At 41.7% G+C, this 26,386-nt stretch overlaps 1 protein-coding gene across 2 annotated transcripts in view; it reads left to right on the top strand.

The window, feature by feature from the left end:
- DOCK11 (dedicator of cytokinesis 11) overlaps positions 1 to 26,386 on the top strand; it is a 233,465-nt gene that overhangs the window by 43,029 nt on the left and 164,050 nt on the right. For both annotated transcript variants that reach the window (XM_066249156.1, XM_066249155.1), the window contains exons 2-6: positions 13,397 to 13,513; positions 13,926 to 14,015; positions 14,427 to 14,509; positions 15,558 to 15,627; positions 16,241 to 16,336. In XM_066249156.1, coding sequence (XP_066105253.1) covers positions 13,397 to 13,513; positions 13,926 to 14,015; positions 14,427 to 14,509; positions 15,558 to 15,627; positions 16,241 to 16,336 — 456 coding nt within the window. The remainder of the gene's footprint in view (positions 1 to 13,396; positions 13,514 to 13,925; positions 14,016 to 14,426; positions 14,510 to 15,557; positions 15,628 to 16,240; positions 16,337 to 26,386) is intronic.

The raw sequence follows: 26,386 nt of genomic DNA, 5'->3' as shown, positions 1-26,386 counted from the left end.
CTGCTGGTCGGTGGGATCTATGGCTATTGTGTAGGATCATCAGACGTTGACACCTAACCGTTCTAGTGAGGAACACCATGGTCTCCGTACTGGGAACTCATCTCTTAATAAATATCAGAGCAATTTTTTTTAGTTATAAGGAAGTGAAACTGAATAGGTCATTACTTAAATTTTTTTCAACTATGGTTGACATTTAATATTTTACTAGTTTTAGGTGTATAGCAAAGTGGTTAGACATTATTTAACTCCTGAAGTATTTCCCCCTGATATTTCCAGTACCCACCTTGCATCATACATAGTTATTATGATATTACTGATTATATTCCCTCTGCTGTACTTTACATCCCTGCGACTATTCTGTAATGCCAGTTTGTCCTTCTTAATCCCTTTGCCTTTTCATTAGGTAGGTTATTTATTGATTTTTCTCTTTCAGTTTTCTTAATAGCTGTGTTGAGATATAATTCACATGCCATACCACACACACATTTAAAGTATATATTTCAATAGTTTTTAGTATATTCACAGATACGGGCAATTGTCACCATCAATTGCGGAACATTTCCATCAGCTCAAGGTTGGTTTACTTGAAAGTTTCAAACAACCTGTCATGGGGTCACTCCCTGAGGCTCTCCTCTTTCAAATGGTATCTCAGCTGACAGGACATTCGTCAATAGGGAGGGCATAGGCTTAAAAAAGAAACAAAAATTGTAGATAGGACAGGCAATTTTTTTGTTAAAGTGGAAGATGTGTAAAAAAGCTGACTAGCCAAGGAATGTTTGTTTGATTTAACACCCTTTCCTATGAGCGGAGAGAGACCAAGCTACAGGAGCTATATCACAGTGTCACCCTAGAAGGCTCGATAGTGTCGACAGGAAAGTGAGAGGTGAGTTTCTGATTGAACAAGAGCTGGGGAAATAACTGAAACTTATTAAATGGGAGAGTAGATTCTGAACTTGATTACATTCGGCTAACACAACGTGGACAGTGACCGTAGACCTGACTCTGAGGGCAGTCTGCCCAGGTTGTGATCAGGCCAGTAGGACAGTAAAATGCTGAGCATGGTCAGGAAGGACTTTGACAATTATCTATAGACTCCTGTCTCACCTCACCAGAAGACAGATCCTGGCCGAAGAGGGTGCACCTGATTAATCATGAACGGGAGATAGGGAAAACATGGAGCAGGTCAGCATATACTATACCCAGAACTGGAGCATTTCCTGACACTTTAAAGAGGTAATCTTAAGAAAAGCCAAAGGCGCTATCACTTTATCTAACGTAAATAGCTTTTAGAATATATATATATATCTCATAGAACGGTATAGGCTGAGAGTACTGGTTGGTTCAAAAAAAGCAGAGAAAATTTCAATTAATGGCCAGGTCCAATATATCTGATCATGGAAAATGAAAATACTTGCAGAAAGGTACATTTTTGCCCCTTTCAAGGTTAATTTCAAAATAGGGCCCATGAGTTTTCTTTACTCCATTTTCAGGAACAAATTATTGGGATGGGTAGACCAATGATCAGATCCAGTGTGGAACATGATATGTGAGTACTTTATATAAGGTTACTGAGATTTTGTAGCTAAATAAGTGTGTACTGTTGTGTGTGTTCAAATGGATAGAAACAGAACTTCTGGGGTTTTAAATTTTCATTGAATGCAAGTAATCCAGCTAAATTCACATACCTGTGTGAATCAGTGTAAAGATCATCAGTGCACTTTACCTTTTCTTCTACTTAAGAACATAAAGTACGCCTGACCAGGCGGTGGCGCAGTGGATAGAGCGTCGGACTGGGATGCGAAAGACCCAGGTTCGAGACCCTGAGGTCGCCAGCTTGAGTGCGAGCTCATCTGGTTTGAGCAAAAGCTCACCAGCTTGAGCCCAAGGTCGCTGACTCGAGCAAGGGGTTACTGGGTCTGCTGTAGCCCCATGGCCAAGACACATATGAGAAAGCAACCAATGAACAACTAAGGTGTTGCAACGCGCAACGAAAAACTAATGATTGATGCTTCTCATCTCTCCATTCCTGTCTGTGTCTCCCTGTCTATCTCTCTCTCTGACTGTCTCTGTCTCTGTTAAAAAAAAACCGTAAGGTATGTCATGGTTCTGTTTATAAAACTCAGGAAAAAGTCAATGAGACTATTTATTTATTTATTGTTACAAGTTTTACAGTGAGCACCAAGTTCCAAGGCAGGTTATAAATTAGTTGACAGGCACAGAGTGAGGACAACTTGATTTCTCCTTGCATGAATGAATTACCTGCAGTAATTCTGTATGTTTATGTGAACTTAAATTCTTCGATTTGTTAGAAACAAAGCCATTATATATAACAATATGCATTTTTTCTTTTTGTCAATAATAGTATGCTAAAGACTAGAAACAGTGTTCTTCTATTTTTTAAAAGGTACTTTGTCATTTTCTCAATTTCATCAAGCCTTTCTTTTTCTTTTTTGTCTTATCCTTGAGTCATTTAAATGCATATTAGCACAAAGTGAACAGAGAAGGTCAAGAATGATTCAATTCAAATCAATTTTCCTACCTGTCAGCCAGGATATTGAGTAAAATAATAATTATTGCTAAAATGAAGTTTTGGGATATAGAGTTTATAAAAATTTTATTTATTCATTAGTAGATAATTTAGATTATTTGCATGCTATTTGAATTGGCTATAATAAAAAGTAGTTGTTAACTGAGTTGGAACTAATATGTATACAGGCTTGTTTATTTCAGGCCTTTTAGAAATTAATATAAATTTGTTGTAGGTTTTAAAAAATAGTTCTTGCCTCTGGCTGGTTGGCTCAGGGGTAGAGGGTCAGCTTGGTGTGTGGATGAACTGGGTTCGATTCCCAGTCAGGGCACACAGGAGAAGCGACATCTGCTTTTCCACCCCTCTCCTTCTTTCTTCTCTCTCTTTCTCGTGTCCTCCTGCAGCCACAGCTCAATTGGTTCGAGCACATTGGTCCAGCCCAGGCACTGAGGATGGCTCTGTGGCGCCTCTGCCTCAGGTGCTATAAATAGCTTGGTTGTGAGCATGGCCCCAGATGGGTACAGTATGGGCCTTGGGCGGGGGTTGCTGGGTGGATCCTGCTCGGGGCGCATGCGAGAGTCTGTCTTACTATCTCCCCTCCTCTCACTTGGAAAAAGGAGAAAAAAATAGTTCTTCACTTTATGTAAATAGTTAAATAACTTGTAAAATGAAAGTAATTAGGCATTTAAAAGGATTTCCTCCCTATGCAAAAACTTGAAAGAGGAAAAATGTATTTTATATTTCCTCAGTATTTCTGGTAGATTTAAGTCTCATCTTGCTGATTCTTAGAACAGTAAATTGTTCCTAAATGAAAGCTGGGTTCTGAAAATTAATTCTGAAAGGCTTAGCAATGACTCCCCCCTCTCCTTGTGTGCCGCCACTTTAGCTTGGAAGGAGGCATATACCTGTAAGTCAGTCTCTTTGTATTACTCAGCTGTTTGTCCCTCATGAGCCACAAAAGCTTCTGGCTTTGTAGTTCTCAGGACTCTCTTCTAGGTTCTGTGAAGAATACAGAGATGAATTAGACAGGATCCCTTGACAGTATGTTACTGTTTATTTTGTAACTTAATTCTTATCCAGTTGAAGGTGAATCTGCCAACTCCTTCCCTCAAAGTAAAAGACCTAATGTGTTAATCCCTACTCATTGATGGCAAATGCTAAATTAGAAGTAATGGCTTAGAAATGCAAAACTTTTTTGTGTGTGTGTGACAGAGAGAGTCAACTAGAGAGACAGGTAGGGACAGACAGACAGGATGGGAGAGAGATGAGAAACATCAATTCTTCGTTGTGGTTCCTTAGTTGTTCATTGATTGCTTTCTCATATGTGCCTTGACCGGGGGGCTACAGCAGAGCAAGTGACCCCTTGCTCGAGCCAGCGACACTGGGCTCAAGCTGGTGAGCCTTGCTCAAACCAGACAAGCCCGTGCTCAAGCTGGCGACCTCAGGGTCTCGAATCTGGGTCCTCTGTATCCCAGTCTGATGCTCTATCCACTGCGCCACTGCCTGGTCAGGCGCAAAAGTAATTATCCAACTATATTATAAGCTCCCTAAACCAGTCATGCTCAGCATCATCAGGGTGAAAAGAAGGCAGGAGCTCAGTTTGGTTAAAATGATAGGGGATGATAGGAAGGGCTCAGAGAAGGGAAAAAGATTGGTGAAATGATACACACGTAACACAACATTATAGAGAGCAGAACAGCTAATCCTGGGGGGAAAGGGGGATGTTGTGGGGAACACGGGGAAGGGGGGATGCATTTGGGGGGACACTAAAATCTATGTAAACACAATAAATTAAAATAAAAAAATGATAGGGTAGATTGAGAAAGCTTTAGCAAATCCTAAAATGCAGAGTCCATTCAAGGAAATGAACCGTGGAAGGAGCGAGGGGAAATGCTTTGATTTTGTTAAGTTCGGTGTACATAGGTTTATGTGTGTCATGGGTAAGAGCACTGACTCTGGAGGCCATCAGCTACAGGTTTGGATCCTAGCTCCACTAATGTGTGACACTAGACCTGCCCGAGACTCAATTTCCTTCTCTGTAAAATGGGCACAATAATCTCCCTTGCAGGGTTTTTGAAAGAATTAAATGAGATAACAGATATAAAATGCTTAACTTGGTATATAGTAATGCTGTAAGTGGTAGAGAAAATACAAGGTACACTGTTCCGTCCAGGTGATTACACTCTTCCTAGAGAGACTAATGATCAAACACTCCCCAAAGCAGCTCCGTGCTGTATATGAGTAAATGCCACAATGGTCGGTAAAGACAAGGGTGGAGGGTAAGAGAGGGGCTGTCAGAGGAAAAACACCAGCCAGTGTGCATTAGGAATTAGCATAACCCAACAATCTCATGAAGTGTGATTTTCCCTTAGTTGTTAGCTTCAAGAAAGGTCAGCGTCTTGAATGCAATTTGTATGTGGGTTTTCGTGCCAAGATTGGCCCTGATAAACAATCTTTATTAAAATATGTTCATCTATTTTTGCCAATTTGAGATGTACCAATTAAAAAGATGGCCTTCCCGCACCTTGCATCATCATCAGGCAATATTAATTCAAAGTTTCTCCAGTACTTGAAGTTTCTACTGGGAAAGAGAGAAAGAAATGAGCTGATGAAGGTAATTGTATGATTTAGGAAAGAAAGGGTCATAAGAAAGTCAAATACTGTTTATCTGAACATTATGAAAAAGTTCCGTATGGTTTTGGTGTGTTGCCAAGCTGTGCAGGGTCCTGCTCTAGAAATCAGCAGTCTGCGGTAATGACATTTCCCTTGCTGCTGCTCGTCCTCCTGCACCGCTCTCAGCAGTTACCTAGTCTCTGGTTTTTTCAACAAAAGTAGAAGACAAAATGAACTGATCAGGGACCACATATAATGGTACAGGGAAAAATCTCTTTTTTAAAAAATGTATTCATTAATTTTTAGAGAGAAAGAGAAACATTGATTTGTTGTTCCACTGATTTAGGCATTCATTGGTGGTTCCTTGTATGTGCCCTGACTGGAGATTGAACCCACAACACTGGTGTATCAGGACGACACTCTAACCAACTGTGCTACTAGGCCAGGGCTTCAGGGAACTTCTGATTGATATACATGTGGATAGATGGGCTCACACACTTTAGCATGCAAAAAGCACTTGGGCATTCGCTTCGTTGGAACAAGATGTGTCTGTGAAGAGAGTATGACAGATGCACCGTACCCAAGTGGGGCTTTAAGTTACAATCGCTTTAGTGATCTATTTGACTGCTTTGGGCTTATTTTTCTCCTCACTAGATAATGAGCTTTTCAAGGGTAAGACCTTTTCATTTCTTTTCATGAGAGATGACTTTTCATCTCTGCATTAACAGGAGCCAGCCAGCACAGGGCTTGGACCTTAGTAGGGACTTGATAAATTTGCCTGACATCAAATTCACTTTCTCTTCTGCCTTGCCGGAAATTGCATGCCCCCAGTGGCCATTCTGGGTACAAAATGTTATTTTTAGATACTCTCTTGTGGAGAAGCACTCCAAACTATGCTACAAATGTCTCAAGCTAAAGGGGAGCCGAATGCCCAGAGGATCTAGAGAAATCCCTAAGGGAGAGAGGTCAAGGCATGAGGGGAAGAAGGGATTCACTGAGTAACCAACCCCCTCTTTTTGAGTATGTTATTTCTCTTGTAAGACTGTTGTTTTCAATAAGAATAGATCCAGTTGCCATTCAAACTAGTCTTTGGCAATACTGTGAAAAATGAACTCCTAAGTTTTGGGCTAAATAATATCTTTCTTGAACCAGCTGTTGCCATATTCCTCCTTGTACTGAAATTTAATTTGGTGAATTGGATGGTGGTGGTGGTGGTGCAGGGAGATTTTTGAGTTGTTCCTGTGGACAAGGCCCATGGGGGCGAGGACGACAGAGATGCAGAGACTGGACTCCGGGACCAGGTTCAGTGACGCAGATCTGCTTTATTCAGGAAGTAAGCTAGCTTATATACACAGGTTCAGCCAATAGGATGTTACAGCGTGTCCTTCATAGCCAATGGCTGAAAAGATCAGGGAGCTGCCTGGTTAGCGCTGAGTCACTTCCTTACAGTGGACGAGCTCCCTCCTGGGTATGCCTAGGAGGGTTTCAGGTGCTGGAGTATTCTCACAGCATTGCATCAGCCACAACTGCTAGGAATGCACTCTGCGCTCCACCTACAGTTCCCACTGCTAAGCTTTCTGTCTGCTTCTGATCTCCCTCCCAGTGTCCTGTGAAGCCAGTGTTCACTTCAGACTTGCAGTGAGACATTCTTAGAATTCTTAAGGAGAACTTGTTTCTAAAGTAAAAGATTTACTAGTGAACTAATGACCTTTGGTGTAACATCCAAGCAGAAGTAACCCAGCCAAGCCTTAATTGGCATTCTTCTTTTGTGTGTCTGCTTTTCTGAAGTGAGAAGTGGGGAGGCAGAGAGACAGGCTCCCTCATGCACCCGACCGGGATCCACTTGGCAAGCCCACTAGGGGCGATGTTCTCCCCTTCTGGGGCCATTGCTCCGTTGCCACTGGAGCCATTTTAGCAGCTGAGGCAAGGCAATGGTGCCATTCTCAGCACCCGGGGCCAACTTGCTCCAATGGAGCCTTGGCTGCGGGAGGAGAAGAAAGAGATAGAGAGGAAGGAGAGGGGGAAGGGTGGAGAAACAGATGGGTGCTTCTCTTGTGTGCCCTGACTGGGAATGGAACTCGGGACTTCCACACGACGGGCCGACGCTCTACCACTGAGCCAACTGGCTAGGGCTTATTTAGCATTCTTAACAGAGAAATATCATACAATAATTATTGCTTCTTAAATGAAATCAAAATTCTATGGATAAGTTTATAATGATAGCATAAAGAAGTCTGGTAGTCATGTGTATTTTTAAATACGTGAGTTGTTAAACGGGTGAATATCTACATGGCACATACATATTTACATATTTATTTTAACATTACCAGCTTGGTTTTATATTTGTACAGATGCAGTTCAGACGAAGAAAGATCAGGCATCCTGCGCAGGAAGCACAAGCACCACCACAAAATCATTGTCTTGAGCATCTGATGTTGCTTGTGACTCCTAGTTAGGGTCCTTGTTTCTGCTGCTTGGACCAAGAAACAGACTGGAACTGACCATTTTCCTTGTTCAGTGTCTGTCCTTTCACTGTGTGTTAGAAATCAGAAAGTTATCTTAATTTGTGGAATCATGTATTTCTTCACAGTTTTAGGGTTTACACATGGAGGAAGCTGTTGGGAAAACAGCTGTTAGGCTTGCTCACTTGCACTTTGCCTGATCGGTGCGTGAGCACATGGCAGCGTCATGTGTGTGTAGTCTATGTAAGGTTGCACGGGCTTGCCCTCAGGGCGATGGATGACTGGATTGCCGATTGCCCCCCTGCCACTCTGAGGGGACGTTTTACTGTTTGTTTGCCAGAGAAGTGGTTTTCTCCTGCCTGTGTGCTCGTCTGCCCTTGCGAGACTATTAAATGGATATGGCCCGTTGCTTTCCGGCTCCGCAGTTTCTGTACCGTCTGCCCGAATCCAGTGTGGACCTGCCTGGCCTCGGCCGTAGTGTTATGGAAGTCCGCTTGGATTTGGTTCTTAGTGGCCTGAGCAAGCCTGCAAGCGTGCACTGTGTCCCAAACTGGTACAAACATGACATTTATTTTATTTTGAGATTACGAAAATGCTGGTTTATTTTCTTTTATGGGGATGATAGAATTTTCCTCTTTCAAATAAATGTATTTCAATGAAGAAGAGATTTGATTTGAAGAAAAATAAACAATTTTTTGGTTTGTTTTGTTTTTTTGCTTGTTCACTTTTTATTTTATTTCTGAGATGGGGAAGGAGTGGGGGGGGAGAGAGAGAGAGAGAGAGAGCGAAGCATCAACTTGTTCCACTTAGTTGTGCTTTGACTGCTTCACATATGTGTGTTGACTGGTGATCCTGGGCTCCAGCTGGTGACTTTGGGTTTCGAACTGGCCACCTTGGTACTATAGGTTGAGGCTCTAACCGTTGCACTATCATTGGTCAGGTGCTAGTTCACTTTTTAAAAATTTTGCTTTTCAATTACAGTTGAATTACAGCAGAATTCAATGTTCTGCTATATTAGTTTCAGGTGTACAGCATAGTGGTTAGATAATTATGAAAGTGTTTTGTGTTTTTTTTCCAAGAGAGAGACAGAGAGAGAGGGATAGATCGGGACAGACAGGAAGGGATAGATGGGAAACATCAACTATTCATTGTGGCACCTTAGTTGTTCATTGATTGCTTTCTCATAGGTGCCTTGACCCAGGGGCTACAGCAGACCGAGTGACCCCTTGCTCAAGCTGGCGACCTCAGGGTTTCGAGGCTGGGTCCTCTGCATCCCAGTCCAACACTCTCTCCACTGTTCCACTGCCTGGTCAGGCATTATTTGAGTATTTACAAAGTACTGTTTATTACAAGCACCTTTGGAAAAATCACCTTTCAGGCCAGTCCATGCTCAAAGTGGCAGGAAGGAAAAACCTGAGAAAATTATTTTTGTGTGTGATAGAAGCTTTATTTATGGCAACTTAATAATAAGTCTTATGATAAAATGATAAATAGGAAAGTTAGGTAAGGGCTATGTTCTAGACTGTAGGGCAGAGCTACTATTAAATCATAATTCAAAAAGTCAATGGTTTTCCTTGCCTCGGATGCCAACAGAGTTACAAGAATCCTACTGAAAGGGAAATGTAGGGTGTGGTTCTTTGCAACTGTCTCCTGTAACCTCTCTGTTCACTTCTAGTTTGAATTGTTTATTTAATGCCTGAGAGGGGGTGGAGTTAAAAATGGGAATTGAAGGCAGGGGTGGGATGGGGTTGCCCAGCCCTGCCTCTTTTTCTTCTTTAAAAGATGAAACTGTTATTCACAGGCTGAGATCTTCTATTAGGGGAAGCTTTGTGGGACCCAGAATAGCCACCCCGATTTTTTCTGCAACTCAGCTAGCCTTGACGCAGGAAGTAGGAATGAAGACTCAGAATGCTTCGTTTAATCAGTTTTAAATGAAAAGTGAAACCTTGTTATGTATAGCATGGCTATATGGCCTTCAAAACACATGACGAACTGTGAGTTTCATTTTTAGAGGGCATATACTAAGCATTTAAAGAAGTGATTCATTTTAACATGTTTTCCATATTAATTTGTCAACTACATTACAAAGCTGAAGGAATGTGTTTTTTTCTTTTTCAAAGTTACTGGAGAAGGTATTTGTGAAACCATTGTATTTAGGGATTAACAGATGCTAAATTAATTCAATAGGTTAAACATTGAAATTTGAGGACTGTTTTTGTGATCTGTGTTAGAAGATGGTTGCTACCAAAGGCAAGGCTGAAGTTATTTTTACTGCCTAAGGTTTGCTTTCTTAGATGGGCTTTTATTCATTTAAGCTCTCTGAGAAATTGATTAAGACTACATGGCACATCCGGGACAAGGAGGTCTAATTTTCCAGTTAGAACATCTGAGTTCCCAAATAGGATTTTTTGTTCTATTTTGATTCATTTTGCATGCATATTCACTAACACGGTAGGGATGATCTGCTTGATCTGATCTCATGGTTCTACAAATCCAAATATAGGACTTGCAATGAGGTATATCTTTGTTAGGATATTTTCCCCAGCTTTTTCTGAGGTATAATTGAAAAACAATTTATACATTTCAAGTGTACAATGTGATGATTGAATATATGTATACATTGTGAAATGATTCCCACAATCAACGTAGTACATGCATTTATCACTTCACCAGTTACCTTTGCTGTATGTGTGGTGGAAACTTAAAATCTAAGGTACTCTTAGCAACTTACAAGTATAGTGTAGTCACCATGCTGTACGTTAGAGCACGGAAAGCCTTTGGTCAATATCTCCCCCTTTGCCTTCATGGCTCTGCCCCTGGCAACCGCCATTCTACTTTTTTTTAGATTTCACTTAGAAGTGCTACCATACAGTATTTGTCTTTCTCTGGCTCAGTACACTTAGCATAATGCCTTAGGATTTATCTGTGTTGTCACAAATGGCAGGATTTTTTTTTATTTCGCATGGCTGAATAATATTCCATTGTGTGTGAATTTGTGTGTGTATCACATTTTTTTTATCCATTCATCTGTAGCTAGACACTTAGGTTGTTTCAATGCCTTCGCTGTTGTGAATAATGCTGTAACAGACATGGGAGAACAGATAATATCTTCGAGATACTGATTTTGTTTCCATTGGATATATGCCCAGAAGTGGGATTGCTGGATCATATGGTGGTTCTATTTTTAATCTCTGAAAGAACCTCCATACTGTTTTTGTTAGGATCTTTTAGACTTGTTGAACATTGATTCTCATTGGTTAGAGTTGTTTATTCTCATATTTCTAACTAATTCTATCGAGGAAACTCTGAGATGCCCCGTAGCTATGACCTATTGTGAACCAAATATGGAAACCATTATCAAAGGATTGTGTCAATACAGTGTACTGGACATGGCCTTAGATATTGTGTACACAAATATAAATATAACCCCATAATCCATTATGATATTAAGTTTCTTAAATTTTTAAAAGATTTTTTATTGATTTTTTTATGGGAGATGGGGCAAGAAGTAGTTGATTGCTTGTTGTGAGTACTTTGACCAGGCAAGCCAAGGGTTTCAAACTGGTGACCTCAGCATTCCAGGTTGGCACTCTATCCACTGCACCACCACAGGCCAGGAAGCTTTTTAAAATTTTTTAAAAATGTTCTATTTGTTGATTTTTAGTGAGAGAGGAAGGGGGAGAGAAAGAGACAGGAACATCAATCTGTTTCTGTGTGTGCCTTGACTGGAGATCAAATCTACAACCTCTGTGCTTCAGGACGATGCTTTCACTAACTGAGTTATCCAGCCAGGGTCTGATATTTATGGGGTTTTTTGTTCTGTTTTGTTTTTTGAGGGTTTTTTTTTGTGTGTGACAGAGACAGAGAGAGGGACAGATAGGGACAGACAGACAGGAAGGGATAGAGATGAGAAGCATCAATTCTTCATTGTGTCTCCCTAGTTGTTCATTGATTGCTTTCTCATATGTGTCTTGACTGGGGGCGACAGCAGACTGAGTGACCTTTGCTCAAGCCAGTGACCTTGGGGTTATGCCTATGATCCCACGCTCAAGTCAGCGACCCTGCGCTCAAGCCGACGACCTCAGGGTTTCGAACATGGGTCTTCCGCATCCTAGTCCGACACTCTATCCCCTGTGCCACTGCCTGTTCAGGCTAAGTTTTAATATAATTTTACATTCATTTATTATGATGTTTTAATATATCTTAAATTCAAGTATCCTTTATATATTTTTTATTACAAGATTTTAAAATAATTTATGTAAAATATTATTACAAATTGCTAATATAGCCTGACCAGGTGGTGGCGAAGTGGATGGAGCGTCAGATTGGGATGCAGAGGACCCAGGTTCGAGACCCTGAGGTCGCCAGCTTGAGCGTGGGCTCATCTAGTTAGAGCAAAAAGCCCACCAGCTTTAACCCAAGGTCGCTGGCTCGAGCAAGGGGTTACTCGGTCTGCTGAAGGCCCGCGGTCAAGGCACATATGAGAAAGCAATCAATGAACAACTAAGGTCTCACAATGTGCAACGAAAAACTAATGATTGATGCTTCTCATCTCTCTCCGTTCCTGTCTGTCTGTCCCTGTCTATCCCTCTCTCTGACTCACTCTCTGTCTCTGTAAAAAAAATAAACAAATAAAAACATTGCAAATATATTCACCTTGGTTTTGCAGAGTGTATTGAGACAGGGCTCTGGTTGAATCCAAATAGCTCAAAATTCATTCAACAATTAGTGAGTGTTCTAAGAGCTGAAATTATGGCATTAAACTTATGAAGGAGAATCCCTGTTCTTAAGCAGGCAGAGAGGTAAAATAGATGGCCTATCAGATCATGGTACATTCAGTGAAGGAAAAGGCCATAGGAAGGAATGTGGTGGGAGCCTATTCTTAGGTCAGTACCTTGAGAGGAGGAGGAAAGGCTATCTGAGGTAGAAAGAACAGCACCTTAGCAGTCACAGACCCAGGTTTGAATTCCAGCTCTGAAGATGGGCAAGTTACTGAACCTGAAGTGAGTTCAGGATTTCCTCATCTGTAGAAGGAGGACAAAGATTAACCCTATTTCATAGAGTTGTTATGCATATTATATGAGAAGATGTAGGGGAAGCACTTGGCATGACGCCTGGCATATAGAAAGGGCTCAGTAAGTGCCGTTAGCATTATGATTAATAAATCATATACTGGATTTCTCAGTCACTGATCCTGCTCCTTAAAGCCTTAGCCTCAGGCTGGGGCCCTACTGTCGTTTTAACAACCAGGTTGCTTGGGAGTCCCACATGGATCCGCTGACTTTGCCACCTGGAACCTCACCCTTTTTTTGTGCCCTGCCCACTGGATCAAGCACCCCGAATCCCCATGCGTGCCCCTGCGATGTCAGAACTTGATACACCCCTTGGAGAGCGTGCCTGGTACAGAGTAGGCACATGAATGTTAATACTTTCTCCCCTTCAGTTGCCCAGAGAATAGCGCATATTCAGTGAATATCAATTGCTAGGCTTCCAAATATACCACCTGTTGTTTTCCTTTAAATTCAGTAAAGTTTTGGAAGGCAAATGGATAAGCAGAGTACAGTGCTATTTCTCTAGACTCTTGTCTTTAGCAGAGGTCTGTGTGTGTGTATGTGTATGTGTTGTGTGTGTGTGTGTCTAGCTATGGGGAATATTTCTCTTGGAAAGTGTCTCCTTTAAGAGCTTATTATCATCTGTAATGGTTCTTTTGTGAAATAGCCCATGTTATCACATGGAGAGAAATTTATTGCTTGTGAGTTTGACCATATTAACTTCCTTTTTGTCTCTTCCGAAGGAGAAGACCAAAGTTGTGGAGCCCTTGGACTATGAGAATGTTATCACCCAAAGGAAAACCCAGATTTACAGTGACCCCCTCAGAGACCTGCTTATGTTTCCAATGGAGGATATATCTGTGAGTTCACAAGCACTTTTTTTTTAGAGAGAGGCAAGAATATGGAGATGCTATTGTATGTGCCCTGACTGGGGATTGAACTGGTAACTTTCGCACACAAAAATGACTCTGTAACCAACCAAGCTATCTGGCTAGGGCTTAATTTTTGTTGAATTTTAGAGATACAGTGAGAGGAAGGGGAAGAGGGGTGCTGGGGGGAGGGAAACAGTCATTTGTTGTTTCACTCAGTTATGCATTCATTGGTTGCTTCCCGTGTGTGCCCTGACTGGGGATTGAACCTGCAACATTGTCGTTTGGGGATCATGCTCTTAATCAAGCGAGATAACTGACCAGGGCCACAAGCACATTTTTAAAGACAAAAAGCTGCATATGCCAAGCCAGTCCTTATAGCGAGAATTCCCTTTTCTTCTAGATCTCGGTGATAACTCGTCAGCGCAGAACAGTGCAGTCCACAGTACCGGAAGATGCTGAAAAACGGGCCCAGAGCTTATTTGTCAAAGAGGTAAGAGTCTCAAAGGCCACAGAGGAACATTCATCATGCATTTACAATATTCTTCCTTTGGTGTCAGTGGAAAACAAGATTACCGTCGCTTTAACTTACCTATGTAAAAAATCTATATGATGTGATGCAGAGATTACAGCTTAACTACTTTCCCAAGTAGCATGTGTTCTTAGTTTTTTCTTTTGGATTTGACTGTCATCTGCACTTGGACTCAGTGTTTAAGAGAGCATAGAATTTGGAATTTATGGCTGCCAATTGCTTTAGGGAGACACAATCTCCAAAAGAAGATTCGAATATCAAAATTTCCCAAGTGGTGTTTAAAAGCCTTTCAGCTTACTACCAGACTTTTAAAAAGTGGCTGTATGTGTACTTTCCCTACGTGTCAGATCACAGATTCCTCTTTTCTTTCAGTGTATTAAAACCTACAGCACAGATTGGCACGTGGTAAACTACAAGTATGAAGACTTCTCTGGGGACTTTCGAATGTTGCCTTGGTAAGTTCAGAATCCAAGGGAAGCCTTCAACAGGAGGGTTATTAAACATTTTACCTTTTCTTTAACCACTTGTGAAACTTCTGCGTTACAATTTATGGTGAAGGAAAACCTCAAACAACCAGCATGTTTCGTAAATGCAATGTTCGGGTAACTTAATATGTTTTAACTTTGTTCACTGAAATTCTTTCTAAAATGTATGAGTTCACTTTTTGGCTTTGCTGTACCTATAGTGACCATAAAATCATCTTTATTTGATTCTGGATAATGTAGTGAGTATTTTCCAGTGGTGTCAATGAAAAAGCTAGAAGATACATGGCTCAATTTGATGACCCCAGATAGCTCTTGGCAAAAGGGCATCTCTTACAGTTGAATTGAGGAGACTGCCAAGCACACTGGCCTAGGAGCCAGACTGTCCGGGTTCAAATGTTGTTTCTGTCATATACTGACTAGATGGCCCTTGGGCCAGTCACTCGGTCTGTGTGATCCCTCCCTTTTCTCCCTTTTCTCCTCCATAATATTACCATCCTCACAGGATAGCATACAGATACAGTTTTGGAGAAATAAGACTTTGTGTAGCCTTTTATAGTTTTCAAAGCATCTTCCCCGAGGATAAAGCTGAGTCCTAAAGATGTCCTTTAAAACTGAGTTCGAAGATGACCAGTCCAAGGTCTTACAGCAAACAGATGGAAAAGCTCAATTCTGTTGCTTTTTGACCTGGAGAAAGAAAGGTCCTCCACCAGTAACAGCTCAGGCACACAATCCTGGGCAGTGTCTGCCCTTCCCTGATAAAGTATCGGGCTCAGTTCCACCTCTGCTGCTGGTGCACATGTGGGAATCCCTATATAAAAGGTAATACAAATTTAGTCACAAGGAAAATATGAGTTTGGGAAGAAGAAAAGGATTTCTCCTCCTCACGTCTTAGCATTTTCTTGGTTGTGGAAGAAAGAAGTTTCTGATGTTTACTTTCTTTCTTTTCTTTTCTTTTTTTTTTTTTTTTTTTTTGGTATGTTCTGTTCAATATCTAAGACAATTCTCTTGTATTTTTCAGCAAATCTCTGAGACCAGAAAAGATTCCCAATCATGTATTTGAAATTGATGAGGACTGTGAGAAAGATGAGGTAAAAATTGGGGCCACTGTATTGTTCTTCCAGGCCACTTCTGAGAGAGATTTCCTTGAGAAAAGATGAGGGAAAGAATGGTTTTTGAATGATCTGTGGTTAAATTTTAAACTAATGAGTGTTTAATAAAAAACAAAACCAAAATTCTGTTGCATTTCCAAATGAAGCTGAGAACAAATCAAGCGAGGTGGGCTGTGATTTGTACGTAGGCATGTTTTCCCACCTGTGGAACTGGCCTGTGGAGGTGCTTTACCCGCACTGGGCATGTGGTGTGCTGATTCATCTGCACTCTCTTGACTGATACACCCCCCGTGGGACAGATGGCCTGATGTCTGTGACATTTTGAGGTGCCATTTGCCTGTTTACATAATGCCGAAGACTTTCCCAGATGATGGCTCATATGATTGAGTAACTATTGAGTGCCTACTGTGTGCACAGCACAAAGCCTTTCATTCTATAGTTAACAACTTCAAGTTTAATTAGGCATCTTCCTGGAGGGAGGGATACTTTATGCTTTAATGAGAAACTGGGGCGGGGCCTAGTTCATGCCCCACCCCAAACATTTGATTAGATGCCTGGCTGTTGTTTCACTGCTGGTTTTTGCTCTTTTCAGGATTCATCTTCTCTATGTTCTCAGAAGGGTGGTGTGATAAAACAGGGCTGGTTGCATAAAGCAAATGTAAATAGCACCATCACGGTTACCATGAAGGTAAGAAGTAGTTATAGTATCTCATCATTTTAAGGATCTTCTCATGAGTAGCCTCTCTGGAAAGAATATTCCTTTTAAAAATATTTTACAATGAAAATCTTTAATGAAAAGATTCTCACAGATGTATGGAATTTAAAAAATCTAAAAGATCAGGACGAATATAGAAATGCAACTTTTTTTTTTGACAGAGCGAGGAAATCAGAGAGAGGGATAGATAGGGACAGACAGGAAGGGAGAGAGATGAGAAGCATCAGTTCTTCATTGTGGCTCCTTAGTTGTTCAGTGATTGTTTTCTCATATGTGCCTTTACCTGGGGGGCTACAGCAGAGTGAGTGACCCCTTGCTCAAGCCAGCGACCTTGGGCTCAACCCAGTGACCTTGGGGTCATGCCTGTGATTCCATGCTCAAGCTGGTGAGCCCGTGTGCAAGTCAGCGATCTCAGGATCTCACATCTGGGTCCTCAGTGTCCCAGTCCGATGCTCTATCCACTGTGCTACCGACTGGTCAGGCTAGAAGTGCAACTTTTTAAAGAAATGTATTTTCTGAATCAAGAAGTTGAAATAGGAGGCTCAGTGGAATAAAGAAAATAGCTTTGAAACAGAAGAGCGTCAAAGGCTTCTTGTATTTGTTTTTATTTTTCAATTACACTTTACATTTTTCATTAGTTTCAGGTGTACAGCATAGTGGTTAAATGACCGTAGACTTTACAAGTGTTTTCCCCAGATATTTCTACACCCACCTGGCACCATACATACTTATTGCAGTATTATTGACTGTATTCCCTATGCTGTACTTTGCATACCCATCACTATTTTGTAACTACTAATATGTACTTTTTTTAAAAAAAAAATTATTTATTAAATTTTATCGGAGAGAGAGAGAGAGAGAGAGATTGATTGGCCCCTGACTGGGAATTGAACCAGCAACCTCTTCATATAGGGACAGTGCTCTAACCAACTGAGCTATTTGGCCAGGGCCCAATCTGTACTTCTTAATCGCTTTACCCTTTTTCACTTAGGTACCCAACCACCCTCCCTTCTGGCAAAGGTTTCAATGTGGAAATAAATGAAATGAGTAGAGGGAAAATATATGGTTATATAAGATGGGATCTCTCACCTCCAATAACCTCCAAACTAGCTAGATAAGAAACATACCAACTTAACTACTGCATAAAGCAGTACATTAGTACTGTCAGAACCATAGTGTTTTGTGATTTGGTCAGAATAGTGAGTTTGTGTAAGGGGTTTGTGCCAGACAAAGGTAGAATCAGAGAGAGGAATTAAATTGTGCTGGGCCCTGAACGTGTTGGACATGAGATTGGCTTTGGGAGGCTCGGAAGAGCCATTAAAATCCAAAAGTAAAACTAACAGGCTACTTGAAGATTCTGAGCAGGGAAAACTAATTATTCTCTGATACCAAATATAACCGTTCTTTCAGATATTCAATATAAAAGATCATGTGGTTTGCTGAGGATGATTCACGCTTCCATTAAGTTTTGAAGGTCATTCTGTCTTTCACATCGCCTGCAAGCAGAAACCATGAGTGTCTACCAAGGGAAGACTCAAATTTTATCTTAATTTAGTATTTCGCTTGCTCCTTTCCATTTAGTGGTTGTGTCCTGTCTCGCTTTCATTTTCAAGCTCTGAAAATAATGAAGACAAGTTGGAACATGCTGCTTCTGTGTCTCCTGTACCTAGTCACGGGCACACGAAGATAAGAGAATCCTTTTATTGAGGACTTAGTGAGTGCCAGGCACCATCCTGAGTGTTTTATATTCTGCATCTCATTTAGTCCTCATGGCAGCCCTGTGTTATAGGTATTATATTATTCTTAATTTACGAGTGTGAAAGTGAGGCACAAAGAAATTCAATGATTAATCCAAGATCACACACACAGCTCCAACATTTCAGAAGTGGGGTTTGTACCTGGGTAGGCTGACACCCAAGCCTGCCTAACCGTGAGCACACCATTGGTGTACACTAGCTGCATGAATTAGACTCAGGCCTCTATTATATCCTATTCAGGGTTATCAGGTAAAGAAATGCATGTGCGAACGTTAAAATTCTGTGCGGGGTGTTCAGAAAATGGTTCTATAGTTTTTGACTCCACTCATTTCTCCTGAAGTTCTCAAAATATTTAAATGTTTTATCCATTCTTGAGCATAACATAAAACATTAGGTGATTCTCATCTTTATAAAAAATTCACCACAGGATTCCTTTCAATGGTGAGTTAATCTAATGCCTACAATTTATTTATTTATTTATTTATTTATTTATTTATTTATTTATTTATTTTACAGAGACAGAGAGAGAGTCAGAGGGAGGGATAGATAGGGACAGAGAGATGAGAAGCATCAATCATTAGTTTTCATTGCACATTGCGACACCTTAGTTGTTCATTGATTGCCCTCTCATATGTGCCTTGACCATGGGCTACAGCAGACCGAGTAACCCCTTGCTCAAGCCAAGCGACCTTGGATCCAAGCTGGTGAGCTTTTGCTCAAACCACATGAGCCCGCGCTCAAGCTAGTGACCTCGGGGTCTCAAACCTGGGTCCTCGGCATCCCAGTCCGACGCTCTATCCACCGCACCACCACCTGGTCAGGCTAATGCCTACAAATTATAATTTGCTTTATATACAACTTTTTTTAGGAGTCCATATATTCTATATTCACAATTCCTTTTTTAAAATCATATTCCAGTAGACTTTTTCTATTTTTTAAAAAATTCATTTTAGAGAGGAGAGAGAAAGGGAGAGAAAGAGACAGAAGGAGAGAGAGAGAGAGAGAGAGAGAGAGAGAGAGAGAGAGAGAAAGAGAAGGTGGGGAGGAGCTGGAAGCATCCACTCCCATATGTGCCTTGACCAGGCAAGCCCAGGGTTTCGAACCGCCAACCTCAGCATTTCCAGGTCGACGCTTTATCCACTGCACCACCACAGGTCAGGCAGGAGTCCATATATTCCAAATCAAAATACAGTTTTCTGTAAAAAGAATGAGCTTTATTTATTCGTTTTTAATAATTTGGGAAATACAGATTTCTTGATGTGGTAGGCACAATAACACCCCCCTCCAAGATGTCTATGTCCTAATCCTTGGACCCTGTAAATGTTCCCTTACACAGCAAAGGTGAATTGAATTACTAGTCAGCAGATCAGATTATCCTGGGTTGACCAGGTGGGCCCAGTGTAATCACAAGGGTGCATATAAATGGAAGTGGGAGGCTGAACAGGAGAGATAGGGAAAGAGATGGGAGGACACCAGGTGGGTCAGAGAGAGTGCTATGTTGCTGGTTACACAATGGAGGAAGGAGCCATGGGCTAAGAAATATGGGTAGCCATTGGAAGCTGGAAAATGCCAGAAAGTGGATTCTCCCCTAGAACCTCCAAAAGGGAACACGGCTCTGACATGCCTTTGATTTTAGCAAGTGAGACCCATGTTGGACTTCTAAACTACACAGCTGAGGTAATGCATTTGTTTTGTTTTAAGCCACTAAATTCGTGGAAGTTTGTTACGATGGCAGTAGAGAATGAACTCAGTCAGTTGGTCAGAGGTTGATTGTTCAGCTTGTGTATTAGTTTTTCCTCAAGGTTGCAAACTCCACACTTATAGGGCCCAGCCAGGAACCAGAAATTCATGAAGTGGGTGGTGGGTCGGAGGCAACCTGATAACCACGGGGCCTGGCTGAAGGGAGCAGCTGCTGCTTGTCTCTAGCTAATTGTTGTTCTGCTGCTGCTGAGCCAGGCTTTTTGCTTTTCCTTCTTTCCCCCCTTGAGAGAGGAAGGGAAAGAGAGTGAGAAGCATCAACGTAGTTGCTTCATTTTAGTTGAGCATTGATTGCTGTGGTAGGTACCTTGATGGGGTGGGGGTGGGGGGCTCAAGCCAAGCCAGCAACTTTGGACTCAAACCAGAAACCTTTGGGCTAAAGCCGGTAACCTTAGGATCATGTGGTTAATCTCACACTTAAGCTGGCGAGCCCTTGCTCATGCTGATGAGTCCATACTCAAGCCAGTGACCTCAGGGTTTTGAACCAGGGACCCCAGTGTCCCAGGTTGATGCTCTGTCCACTGTGCCTCCTTTCTTTTTGAGAAAGAGAGGGAGAGAGAAAGAGGAAGGAAGGGAGAAAGATGAGAAGCATCAACTCGTAGTTGAGGCACTTTTAACTACATTGTTCAACTACAGTTGTTCGTTGACTGCTTCTCATTTGTGCCTTGATGAGGGGGATGGCGGGCTCCAACTAATCCAGTGACCCCTTGCGCAAGCCAGAGACCTTGGGCTTCAAGCCAGCAACCCTGCACTCAAGGCAGTGATGTCAGGGTTTCGAACCTGGGTCCTCAGCGTCCCAGGAAAACGCACTATCCACTGTGCCACCGTTGGTCAGGCAGCCACTTATTTATTTTTTTTAGTGAGATTTAATTCACATACCTTAAAAACACTTATTAAAACCTCTACCAAACAGTAGGCAAAGGAAGGAAAAGAAGAAGAAGAAGAAATCAAATTGGTTCTATGTGCTACACAGCTTTATAAAAAAATGAATCAGGAATTATTTGAAATGTGAAGACTAATAAGATTTGGGAATTGTCTCTCGTTATGGATTTCACTTCCAGCTATTCTCCATTATGGATTATGGGTCTCCATTTTGGATTTCTTGGAGGTGAATATCCTCTGTTCTTCTGATTTCACATCCTAAGCCATAGCAATAGTATTGTATCAATATTTCAGGATTTATCACAGCTAGAATGGGAATGGACATGCGAGGAAGTTTTAGCCAATTCATATTAGGTATCTGAGGGATTTGCCAAAAAATTTTTCCCTATATTTGTGTGTGTGTGTGTGTGTGTTTTGTGACAGAGAGGGACAGATAGGGACACACAAGAAGGGAGAGAGATGAGAAGCATCAATTCTTCGTTGCGGCACCTTAGTTGCTCATTGATTGCTTTCTCATATGTGCCTTGACCGGGTGGGTTCCAGCAGAGTGAGCCCTTGCTCAAGCCAGCGACCTTGGGTTTAACCTGGTGAGCCTTGTTCATACTGGATGAGTTCGTGCTCAAGCTGACGGCCTTGGGGCTTCAAACCTGGGTCCTCTTCGTCCCAGTCTGATGCTCTATCCACTGCGCAACTGCCTGGTCAGGCTGTGTGTGTTTTTTTAAGATTTTATTTTTATTTAGTTTAGAGAGGGGAGGGAGAGAGAAAAGGGGAGGAGCATGAAGCATCAACTCTCATATGTGAACTCTCATATGCCTAAATTTTCAAACCAGGGACCTCAGTGTTCCAGGTTGATGCTTTATCCACTGTGCCACCACAGGTCAGGCACAATAATTGTGTTTTAACTGTTACTTCATTCGGTATCATTAAAATTAGTTGAAACTGACATTTTTTACTGTACTCTCTCCGTGTAAATAGAGGACATGTGAATGTATGGAGCAGGCAGGGGGTGGACTGGGCATGGGTAACAGCTTTATAGTTGCCAGGCAGGAATTTGGAGTGAGGGCCAAAGCGGAAGTCCAGGCCAGTGAACCAAGACACACTGGGATACTCGGGCTTGTACCCTTAGGTGTCTTTCTCCAGAGTAGGGGTCATACCCCTTCCTCCTGTATTGAGCCTAGATTGGCTCAGGCCTAGAAGAGAGATTAAACCTAAAGTTAGGGTGAGTGGCTGACCCAGTTCTTGGAGAGTTGGGTAAAGTGGGATAATTGAGGTAAAAGGCTGAGAGAATTAATGGCATATTCAGAAACGAAATTTCTGTTCATTTGTTTCAACTGTGATGTCTTTGAAGTGAAGAAAATAATGAGTCTCAGAAGCAGACAGGAAGATGGTGTGGGTATGCTATTATCTTTAGTCATGTTCCTGACGCTGGTGGTAGTTTTACCTTTGGTGCATCTGGAAGCCCCTGCCTGCTAGGACGTTCAGCCCACACCAGGGCAAAGCTTTGGTTGCTTAGCAACGAGCACCACTGGGCTAGAGCTTACAGAGTTGAGAGCAGAGAACCTTTTCTGTTGGGACGTTCAAGCTCTGATAGTCCTGCAAACTCACAGAGGACTGACTAAGCAGGAAGCTGCAGCAGGGGGATCTGAGTATTCATTGTGACTCACTGGCGAATGACAGCCTGCAGGAACCGCGCATCTCCTATTTTATCTGTGCCTCCTTGATGGACTGTGGCTTGCCATGAGCCTGTACATCACTCGGGGCAGCTTGGTGCTTTTTAGAGTGAGGTGTTGCATTTGAGGGTCTTTATTCATCTAAAAATCTCTGGACTTTAAAAATTAGGTAGAATTAATCCTTTGGCAAGTTTGAAATGATGCACAATCACTTTAAAGTGTTTTTGCAAACAAGTCCAACTCCTTTTCCTAGACATTTTGACTGTCTGAAATAAGGGAATATAATAGAAGGGAAGAGAAAAATCAAATTATGAGAGACGGTGGAAAGAAAAGAAGGAAGGAAAGAGAATAGATATAGCAAAATCTAGTAAGTAGAAGAGAACCAGAAGACACTCACTATATGTTTTTTTGAGAAAGCAGCCACATGGTCTATAATATGATGTGAATAATGCAGCCAGAGTGATTCATATATGGGTTGCTTTAGAAAATTAAACCTCCCAAGCTAGCTGCCAGGGAGTTTTCAAGAACAGTGAAAACAATGGTGATGAGCTCCAGGAAAAATGGGGGCCGTGAAGGAGCTGAGTTCTTCATATTGGAAGATCATATGACTCCATATTTATGGAATAAAAGTTTGCATTTTCCCAAGTATACACCTTCTCCCCAGGTTTGCTGTGCTGTTAAGATAAGGTCTTCCCCATTTTCTGCAATGGTCATTATTTTCCCAGAAGTGCTTTCTGAGCACCCCCATTACTGGCTGAGAAAGTAGCCCGGAGGAACCTGGGCTGCAGGAGAGTGTCTAATGATGTGTATCAGCTCACAAGTCACAGTCTCAGTGGCGAGCGCTTCCTTTCACCGAGGACGATGCTGGCATCACGCAGCTCTTGCGGAAGCTCTGTCAGTTGTCTGGGCTCAGTGACCACTTTAGTCAGAGCTTATAATTTGCTTTGTTCTTGGTGTACATGTTGAAACAAGACAAGCCTTGTCATAGGTGATTAATTTCCTCAATTTGTACTTTCTAGTTAATGAGGACACACCCATTGCCATTCTTCAGTTCCTGGAAAAGTTTTGAAGAGACGTTTAAGATACCATAGAAAAGAAATGATCCCTTTGACAGAGACTCCCATCTCGCAGAAACCTTTTCATTTAGTCTCTTAAGTAGTGGCTAGATACATCTGCTTTTCTTAAACCCTCTGGATCAGTGAAGGATTTTAATGTGGACTAGATAGCTACAATATTGGACATGACCTTCCCCTGGTATTTAGAACTGTTTTTCCTAAGGGATAAAATGATATATGGAATAGGGAAAAATTGGCTCTTCAGGGTGGTTTTTCATTAAAAAAATCTGCAGATTCTTGGCCAGCCCTTGGGACACCCACCTTTATGCATGTACTTGGCTCAGTTTGATCCACATTCCTCTAGCTTCCTCCTCCCTATCCTCAGCAATTAAATGCTGGAGTGTCTTGGTGTGTTATCGGGGTTGCAAGTTCAACTGCTTGATATATGACTCACTTTTGGTGCCCTTTCCTTTTCTTTTTTTTTGTACAAAAGAGAGTAATTTGTTATATATGTAGTGTCCAAAAGTTCCTACTTGTTCTTTGACTGTTGCGGGAGGATTTTTTTCCCCTTCTGCAGTGGGAGAACAACAAATCAAAAGAGGATTTTACCGCAGAAAGGACATATGATATTAAAATAATTACTGGGAGGCCAAAGTTACTGTGTTTGTTGGAACAAAGAGAAGAAAAAGTCTTTTATCTTTGATATGTTAGAATGTTGTGTTCCCAAGTCTACCACACTGTCTCTCACAGCTAACAAATGGATTGCACTCACTTTATGGGTAAGGAATTCCTCATGATTTTTTTTTTTAGAGAGACAGAGAGAGAGTCAGAGAGAGGGATAGATAGGGACAGACAAACAGGAACGGAGAGAGATGAGAAGCATCAATCATCAGTTTTTCGTTGTGACACCTTAGTTGTTCATTGATTGCTTTCTCTTATGTGCCTTGACCGTGGGGACCGAGTAACTCCTTGCTTGAGCCAGCGACCTTGGGTCCAAGCTGGTGAGCTTTGCTCAAACCAGATGAGCTCGCGCTCAAGCTGGCGACCTTGGGGTCTCGAACCTGGGTCCTCTGCATCTCAGTCCGACGCTCTATCCATTGCACCACTGCCTGGTCAGGCGAATTTGTTTTTAATGTTTTATTACTCTTTATTCATTGATGACTGTTTAAAAATATTTATTAAGGGCTTCTCATATGCCAGTTACTATTAGGAATCAATAAATTCATCAGCAAATATATATTGAATTCTAGTAGAACATGTTAGCATTGCGGAGGGTAAAAAGAAATGTAATATGTAGAGCTTAAAACCTATTTGGGGCAATGAGACACAATAAAAATAATGACTTGTTTAAAAGTGGTGCAGAGACCCGAGTGATACATGAGTTCAGGTCACTGATCTGAGCTCAGAGAAGGTTTCTTGCAGGAGGTGGCGCCTCAGAGGAAGGGAATCAGAAAGGAGGTGAGTGTGGCAGGCACTGCGTACAGGACAGCTGTGCTCGGAGAAGCTGGGGAGTCACGGGAGATCAAGCTGGTCTGGTGCTTTGGTATTTCCTTGTGCCTCAGTTTCTCCTCTGTAACAGGGAGATGATAATAGTAATTACCACATAGGATCATCATGAGTATTAAACGTTATAATATGAGGAAAGCACTTAGCCAGAGAATGTAATGGAGTAAGCACTTGCCAGTTGTGAATAATTGTTATTATTTTATATTATTAGTTGGATTGTGGGAGTGCCTTGAATGCCAGATCAGGCATGTGAGTCTTATTCTGTGGGTAATTGGGATCATTGAACATTTGAGCATGACCAGGAGATGCTGCAATAAAGCTGATAAAACAATTTATCTGATGTGAAGGGTGGAGTATAGACCCTTCCTACTAGATTTTACCTCATACTAAATAGTTAAAAAATATCCAGTGCCCAGATATGGTGGAATGATTTAAGAAAAGCTATTTGATTTTTAACCAATGTCCCAGAGGGTAGATGTATATGATATATTAAAACTTGGTAGGATTGTAAGATGATATGTTGGAAAGAGATGAATGATATATTAGATTGCCAACCTACTGATAGGGGTTCTTCAGCAGGATGAAGTGCTTGACATTCTGCTCTAATTAACCACAGCTCAGTTTTCTGGTAAGTTGTGACATTTTCTTCCCCACTGTGGCTTTTATCTTTGCATAGAAAAGCTCTGAGACCCAGTATGTCTCTTGCTTTCCTGCTTTGTCCCTTTTCTTGCTGCCTCTTCTTTCTGTTCTTTTTTCTTTTACAGAGACAGAGAGAGAGTCAGAGAGAGGGATAGACAGGGACAGACAGGAATGGAGAGAGATGAGAAGCACCAATCATGAGTTTTTCATTGCGGTACTTTAGTTGTTCATTGATTGCTTTCTCATATGTGCCTTGACCATGGGGCTTCAGCAGATCGAATAACCCCTTGCTCGAGCCAGAGACCTTGGGTCCAAGCTGGTGAGCCTTTTGCCCAAACCAGATGATCCCGCGCTAAACTGGCGACCTCGGGGTCTCGAACCTGTGTCCTCCGCATCCCAGTTCGACACTCTATCCACTGCACCACCACCTGGTCAAGCCTCTTTTTTCTGTTTTGTCTGAGACATTAGTCAAGTCAGTTTCCCTGGCCTCATTTCTACATTGCTCCTGGCCCATCTACTTTGCTAAGGCCTTTGGTGTGTCCTTTTTCAGGGCTCCTGTTTCATGTAATTTAGCAGAAAATAACTACTTTCTAGGTAACACACATAGTTAAACACTCTGGAGATTTGTTATATATAAAGTGATAAAAGGGCCTTCTATCAATAAATTAGAGGATACTGGGTACTCAAACCCTCTTGCCTTCCATCTTTAATTCAGATGAGTGAAAGGCCTTTCTTTGTTCCTGCTCCAGAATGGGT

This window comes from Saccopteryx bilineata, chromosome X (assembly GCF_036850765.1).
Source record: "Saccopteryx bilineata isolate mSacBil1 chromosome X, mSacBil1_pri_phased_curated, whole genome shotgun sequence".
Taxonomy (NCBI): domain Eukaryota; kingdom Metazoa; phylum Chordata; class Mammalia; order Chiroptera; family Emballonuridae; genus Saccopteryx; species Saccopteryx bilineata.
This window is presented reverse-complemented; position numbering and strand designations above follow the sequence as displayed.